The sequence below is a fragment of the Cebus imitator genome, unplaced genomic scaffold (genome assembly GCF_001604975.1).
Source record: "Cebus imitator isolate Cc_AM_T3 unplaced genomic scaffold, Cebus_imitator-1.0 Scaffold75, whole genome shotgun sequence".
Taxonomy (NCBI): domain Eukaryota; kingdom Metazoa; phylum Chordata; class Mammalia; order Primates; family Cebidae; genus Cebus; species Cebus imitator.
Window position 1 is genome coordinate 857745 of NW_016107390.1, and position 7643 is coordinate 865387.

A 7643-nucleotide genomic window follows, 5' to 3' on the forward strand; every position below is an offset into this window, starting at 1 on the left:
GCTGAGATTACAGGCACGCGCCACCATGCCCAGCTAATTTTTTGTATTTTTAGTAGAGGCGGGGTTTCACCATGTTGACCAGGATGGTCTCGATCTCTTGACCTCGTGATCCACCCGCCTCGGCCTCCCACAGTGCTGGGATTACAGGCTTGAGCCACCACGCTCCTTTTTGAGCTTGGAGGTGGCTCTGAAAAGAGCCTTTGGGTTCGGGGCGCCGGGGCGCGCCTCACTTGGAGCTGGTGTACTTGGTGACGGCCTTCGTGCCCTCGGACACGGCGTGCTTTGCCAGCTCACCGGGCAGCAGCAGGCGCACGGCCGTCTGCACCTCGCGAGACGTGATGGTGGAGCGCTTGTTGTAGTGCGCCAGGCGGGAGGCCTCGCTGGCGATCCGCTCGAAGATGTCATTGACGAAGGAGTTCATGATGCCCATGGCCTTGGACGAGATGCCGGTGTCGGGATGCACCTGCTTCAGCACCTTGTAGACGTAGATGGAGTAGCTCTCCTTGCGGCCGCGCTTGCGCTTCTTGCCGTCCTTCTTCTGCGCCTTGGTGATGGCCTTCTTGGAGCCCTTTTTTGGAGCCGGAGCCGCCCGCGATGGCTCCGGCATGGCGAGGTGGCGAGAGCGCCTAGACGATCGCGGACGCTGGGCGGGCAGGGCTATTTGCCATCTGTGTATTCAAATGAAGGCTCCAAATCTGTAGAGTCTGATTGGACGGCCTGACGGCACAGCCGCCACTGGGAGGAATTTATGTAAATAGGAGAGGCCGGTTCTTTTTTCCTATTGGACGGGGGTGCAACCAATCGCAAGGCACAGCCGCCGCCCGCCGGAGCTGAGGTTGCGCATCTTTGTTCAAAGTCTTTGTTTTACACCTGGAGGTGTTTGTGTCCGCAGCGGATCTGGACGTAGCTAAAAAGGAGCTGAAAAGCGGTTGTAACCCCAAATCTCGGTCTTATCTGGCTGTGAGGCACACACGTGAGGGCATTTTATTCTGAGGCCCACAGCTAGAGAGTTCAGTGCTTATTTAGAAGGGGAGATGGGGGTGGGAACGGGATTTTGCAACGACCTTAACCGTTTATTTCTTTACCTTCCCCACAGTCCAAAGATCAAAGAGATGCATTCCTCTCAGAATTCCATTGTAAATCCAAACGCCTCTTTAGGAAATACGGAAAATAGTATAGAAAACATGCTAAGGGTACGTCAGTTGGAATCGTAGTCACGGGGCAGATTTTTAACTGGAGAAAGATATTGAAGGGTTTCAAATGAAACCTGGTCCTTCCTCTTGTTAAGATCCCTCCAAGCCCGTTTGAAGTGACAGCCGTAATCCGAAGGGTGATCTCATTTGTCTCGCAGTATCCCTGAGAGCTGGGTACTGCGGTAGCTTCCTGACGGCCCTGTCTCCGACACTGTGTTATATTAACGCATTGGGAGTTACAGTCACTTCCAATGAAGAAATGTAAGATGTTGTGTATTTCAGCTTCGACTGAAGAGCTGGTTAAAAAAGCAGAATCTCAGTCCCACTCAAATCGGACCGAGTCAGAATTTGCATTTTAAAACGAGTTGTGTGCACTTTGCAATTTGAGAAGCCCTGGTCATCTGCCGTAGCTGGGGCGATAATTTACCTCTCCACACCTCCATACACTCATCTGTGAAATGGGGCTGTCAGTGCCTACCTGATAGCGTTGCTGAGCTTTAATGAGTGTGAAGCAGCAGGCAGGGTGCCCAGCATCTATTTTGTGCTTAATTCCAGTTAGTGTCTTTCCTTCTTAGGACTGATCCAGCCATAAGCAGCTTGGGTTACCTCAGCAGAGCTTGCTCTGACCCGGGCAAATCCATCACATAATTATGTAGCACGAACCTGTCTCCCACCAGCATGCTGTCTAAGCTTAATTCACAGGGAAGGATGTGGCTTTCAGGTCTGAGTCTCCAGGGCACAGAGTGTGGGCTCAGCAGGGGCCCAGCCAGTACTTGTCTCCTTGAAAAGCCTGTGAGCTGAGGCAGTGCCCTCCCTCCACATTCAAGTCTGTCCTCTGAGGTCTGGGCATCTTGAGACTGTGGGTTCCAGGAGTGACTTTGGGCATACCCAGCATTGGCACTTTATCTGTTTCCTTTTAAAATACATGGTAGATTTAACAAGCATTTCTAGAGTGCTCACTAGGAGCTGACTAGGTAACCACTTAATAAGTACTTAATTCAATTTTGTTCTCAAACAGCCCTTTGACAAAACTTCTCTGCTTGGCCAAACTCTGGTCAGGCTCCAGAACCTTCTCCTAGGTCCATCTGTGCACTTTCTTGTGAAATCCAGTTTTAGGGCCGGGCACAGTGGCTCACACCTGTAATCCCAACACTTTGGGAGGCCGAGGCTGGCGGATCATGAGATCAAGAGGTGGAGACCAGCCGGGCGCGGTGGCTCACGCCTGTAATCCCAGCACTTTGGGAGACCGAGGAGGGTGGATCACGAGGTCAAGAGCTCGAGACCATCCTGGTCAACACGGTGAAACCCCGTCTCTACTAAAAATACAAAAATTAGCTGGGCATGGTGGCGCGTGCCTGTAATCCCAGCTACTCAGGAGGCTGAGGCAGGAGAATTGCCTGAACCCAGGAGGCGGAGGTTGCGGTGAGCCGAGATCGCGCCACTGCACTCCAGCCTGGGTAACAAGAGGGAAACTCCGTCTCAAAAAAAAAAAAAAAAGAGGTGGAGACCATCCTGGCCAACATGGTGAAACCCCATCTCTACTAAAACTACAAAAATTAGCTGGGTGTGGTGGTGTGCGCCTGTAGTCCCAGCTACTGGGGAGGCAGAGACAGGAGAATCACTTGAACTGGGGAGTCGGGGGTTGCAGAGAGCTGAGATCGCCTTACTGCACTCCAGCCTGATGGCAGAGCAGGAGTCTGTTGAAAGAAAGAAAGAAGAGAGAGAGAGAGAGAGAGAGAGAAAGAAAAAGAAAAAGAAAGAAAAGAAAGGAAGAAAGAAAGAGAGGAAAGAAGGAAGGAAGGGAGGGAGGGAGGAAAGGAAATACAGTTTTAGGAAAGTCCCACTAAGTCAGTTTCACCAGAACCCCTGATTCTCAATATCTGATTGTCCTCTGTGATATCTGTTGGGGTTCCTCATCCTCCTCCACCCCCAGGTGATGTCTGATCACCCTGCGTGCAGCAAGAGCCCTGTGAGGTGGGTTTAGCCAGAATCCCCCTCACCCCTGATGTCGCCTCTTTTTTTTTTTTTTTTTTTTTTTTTTTTTTTTTTTTTTTTTTTTTTTTGAGATGGACTTTCACTCTGCCGCCAGAGTGGCACAATCTCAGTTCATTACAAACTCCGCCTCCTGGGTTCAAGTGATTTTCCTCCTGAGTAGCTGGGATTACAGGCATGCGTAAAAATGCCAGGCTAATTTTTGTATTCTTAGTAGAGACAGGGTTTTGCCATGTTGGCCAGGCTGGTCTCAAACTGCTGACCTCAAGTGATCCACCCACCTCAGCCTTCCAAAGTGTTGGGATTACAGGCGGGAGCCACCGCGCCCAGCCCTGATGTGTCCTCTCAATACTGTTCTAGCCACTGATCCACCCTACTCCTGTCTATAAACTTCCACTTGCCAGGGTGGTACTCAGAGTTGAGCCCAGTCTCTCTGCCCTGTGGTGGAATCCCACTGTGGTGGTCCTTCTTCTCCTCCATGGCCCTGAACGAAGTCTTCCTCGCCATACTTTAACACACGTTAATATATATCCGTATATGGCACTGCTTGCCCTGGTCCTGCCAGCCCAGTGAGAAGCTGGTCTTCCCATGGGTTCTTGCTAAGGCTTCCCGGCTTCCTACTGATGTGGGAAGGTTTGAATCAAAACTTGGAGTGGGACAGGAGGTGGTCATCCTAAGGACTTTGGGTAAGAATATGTCTTTCAAGTGCTAAGATTGAGGATTCGCTCTCCCCACCATATGGCAGCTGCTTGGTGGTGTTAGGAAATCAGCCTAGGTTCTCGTGGGTGACTGCTAGGGACTCAATGTCTGTATTCCCTCCACTTCCTAGGCTGAAAACCGCATCCCCAGGGTGACGGTGTTAGAAGGTGGGGCCTTTGTGGGATGAGTAGGTCCTGAGGGTGGAGTTGCATGGTAGGCCTCATGTCCTTATAAGAAGAGACAAAAGACAGCCTGCTTTTCTCTTTCTCTCTGCTGCAGGTCCCAAGGGAAAACTTTTTCATCACCCTCTGAAGGTTCACTAAAAATCAACTGACAAAAGGCAGATTAAAAGAGAAAAGGCATACAAATGTATTTGATCATAGCTTTATGTGATACAAGAGTCTTCAGAATGAATACAGAGGAAGCTGTCTAGTTTAATGCTCAGGTTCAGCAAAATCTGGACTGCTGTGGAGAAACAGAATCTGTCAGGAGCTACTCTAATCCACTGGGTGGTGACCCCCAGCAGGCCCGCATGTCTGCATTCTGCTTGGCCTCCCTGCACTGCAGTCCTTCCTCTTGGGTATGAGACAGGACCCTCTTTGGAATGAGTCTTAGGACCTACAACCAGACAAGATAAGCCAGAGAATTTATGGTCGGCATTTGCATGGAAAGGCAGGAGTTACAGTAATATTTTTAGGATTTGTGGCTGGCTTTGGGGAAAAGGGGTTGTGGTTTTTATGACCTGCTTTGGGGAAGACAGATTTTAGTTTCTATGGCCAGCCTAGGGGAGAATGGGACTCAGGAAGGCAGGAGGTCTTCATTTTAGGATACCACTTTCTTTTTTTTTAATTTCTTTTTTTTTAAAGACGGGGTTTCACCGTGTTGGTCAGGCTGGTCTTGAACTCCCAACCTCAGGTAATCCACCCACCTTGGCTTCCAAAGTGCTTGGATTACAGGCGTGAGCCACCACGCCCGGCCTTAGGATATCACTTTCTAGCACCTACACTGCCTCTCGTGAGGACACAGTGAGAAAGTGTCTGGGTGCAAACCAGTAAGAGTAACCTCACAAAACCCAACCCTGCTGACAACCTGATCTCGAACTTCCAGCCTCGGATAATCAGCATTATTTGGGGGAAAATAACCATACAAAATGTATGTGTTGCATGACTGTAATGTGCAATTTGTATTAAATGCCTTCTTCTTTTTTTAAGAGACAGGGTCATGCTCTGTTGCCCTGGCTGAAGTGCAGTGGTGTGATTCATAGCTCACTGCAGCCTTGAACTTCTGGGTTCAAGAAGTCCTCCTATCTCAGCATCCCAAGTAGCTGGGACAATAGGTACATGCCACCATGCCTGGCTAATTTTGTGTGTGTGTGTGTGTGTGTCTGTGTGTGTGCATGCACGCGCAGAGACAGGGTCATGCTGTGTTGCCCACACTGGTCTCCTTTCCCCCAAAGACTTGGGTAAATTTCCGTGAAGTCTCCCTTTCTGTAGCATTTTGTTAGAGCAGCTGGCCCAGCTGAGACAGGGTCTCGGATCAAGGCCAGCATGATACAGCAGGCGCAGCACTATGGAGTGCACCTGGAGCTTTCCTCACGTGAACAAAGGGTAAAAGAGGGGAAGGAAAGAGGAAAAGAATAAAGAAAGGAAGAAGAGTGGAGAGTGGGGGAGGCAGGGAGGGAGGGAGGGACAGGGAAAGAGAAAGAAAAAGAAAGGAACCATGGCCTCTAGCTTAGCCAACAGGTTTAGATGATTAAGAAAAATCGTAAACACCTTTTCCCACCCCGCACTTCTTTAATGGTTCCGGAGCACAGCGCCTAGTGCTGGAAGCCAGTCCACACGTGAGAGGAATGAATAACCGAATGTATGAAACCAGCCCATCTTTACACCTTAGATTTGTGTGCAGCTCTGGGTGATGTATCTTCTACTGTGAAGCCCGGGCCCTTTAAGTTTCACAAACGAGCATTTAATACAGGTGGGGCCAGAGGCTCAGGCCTGTAATCTCAGCACTTTTGGAGACCCAAGCAGGAGGATCCTTTGAGTCCGGGAGTTTAAGACCAGCCTGAGAAACACAGCGAGACCCCGTCTCTATTTTTTTTAAACATTTAATAAAATTGCACATCGCAATGGCAAATGCACAGGCTCTATCCAGACGTGGTAGGGCGGGATCAGCGTGGGGGACAGCAGCTTGCAGATGGAGAGAGGACAGACTTCAGGCTTCCCAAGGACTAGAGGGAACCTTGAGGGACTTAAAGTAGGGGGCTGGGGGTGGCTGAAATGACAGGGTGTGCTGTGGAGTTCTGCAGGGAACATGGGGCCTCCCTTAATGCTCGCAGGAAAGGGGTTGGGCAGCCTTGCGCTTTGCAGGGCTTCCAGTGGACCTCCTGCGGACAAAGGCCCTCCTGCCACGGCCAGGGCGCGTTTCCCTCAGGGACGACTCTTGGGGCGCCCGAGAGCAACCTCTCCCCCACCCCGCCCCCTGCTTAAAGGCTCTAGCTGGCACCTGAGGACTCCCCAGCCCAGCGCGCGGAGCATTGGGGACGTGGCGCCCAAGAGGGCGCGCGCTGTGACCAAGGCGAGGGGGCACACCAGCTGATTCTCCGCGTCCACGTCCGCACCGGCAGCTCCTGTGCTCATTTCCGTTGCATTTCGGGACCTAGAAAACAGCTGCAAATGCCAGCGACAGGCGGTGTGGATGCGGAAGAGAAGCAGGAGCCTGCAAGCCGATCTCGAGGCAGCGGCGAGTCCCGGGAGAGGCCGCCAGCCTGGGAACGCGCGGCGTTCCGGAGCAGCGGGCCTGCGGGCACCTGAACCGCAGCCTTCGGCGGCCCTGTCCCCCCGGCGAGGCCGCTCCTGCCTGCAGCAGCTTTTGGCGAACAGTTCTCCAGCGCCAGGGATCTCCCCGCCCCAGCTAATGATATACCATAGATTTCTCTTCTTACCTACTGCTATTAAATATCGTAAGCGGTGCGGACAGCGAAGCTGGTGGCTTCACGCAGCATTTGGAGAAGACGCGGGAACTGGCAACTCACGGATCACAGGACATAAGGGAATTTTACAGGAATAATTTGGATATTATTTAGCCAGGAGAGGTGGTTTCCACCAGGGAAGGGAGAGCGGGGGTCGGGGGATGGGGGTGCGTGGGAAGGGGCGAGGAGGGGTGCAGGGGGAGTGTGGGAGGAAGTGGGCCAGTGGGCTAGCGGGGAGGGGGTGTTGGGAGGGGAGGGGCTCTCAGATGGGAGGCAAGGGGTACGCGGTGGGACGGGGCGCTGGGAGGAAAAGGGGTGGGGGAAGTGGGGGGAGGGGCACCATCCGGGGGTGAGTGGGGAGGGGAGCTGGGCTGTGGGCGGGCAATTACCCTGAGGGACACCCAAGCCGGACTCATCCAACCCGAAACCCCCGAACAGCCACATCCCTGTGCCACACGGGTGTAGGGAAATCTTGGTGACCTACAAAGACTGGGAGAAAACATTAAGGCGCAAACGTGCATAAAATACAACGAATTCCAAACTCAGAAACAAAACTGAGGGTCGCACAGAGGCAACGGAATGCAGGGTGGCAAGTTCTGGGGAGTCGAGTTATACGTGGAGGCCGGGCACCATGGTTCACGCCTGTAATCCAGTGCTCTGGGAGGCCGAGGTGGGAGGATTGCCTGAGGCCAGGGGTTTGAGACCAGCCTGGGCAACATAGCAAGATCATATCTCTACAAAAAATAAAAAAATTACCTGGGCATGGTGGCTCATACCTGTGGTTCCAGCTA

General features: G+C 52.2%; 1 protein-coding gene and 1 long non-coding RNA gene across 3 annotated transcripts; both read right to left on the bottom strand.

Moving 5' to 3' along the window:
- Positions 1-164: 164 nt before the first annotated feature.
- LOC108306916 (histone H2B type 3-A) lies at positions 165-622 on the bottom strand. Its single transcript, XM_017532076.2, has one exon. The coding sequence runs from the start codon at positions 605-607 to the stop codon at positions 227-229; it is 381 nt and encodes a 126-aa protein (XP_017387565.1). The 5' UTR covers positions 608-622; the 3' UTR covers positions 165-226.
- Positions 623-4229: 3607 nt separating this feature from the next.
- Positions 4230-7643, bottom strand: LOC108306917. 2 transcript variants are annotated; one of them, XR_005200891.1, is made up of 2 exons: positions 7609-7643; positions 4230-4502 (listed from the first exon to the last, which is right to left on the bottom strand). It is a non-coding gene; the product is annotated as an uncharacterized LOC108306917 (long non-coding RNA). The 2 variants fall into 2 exon arrangements; XR_001826332.1 differs by lacking the exon at positions 7609-7643 and adding an exon at positions 5154-5187.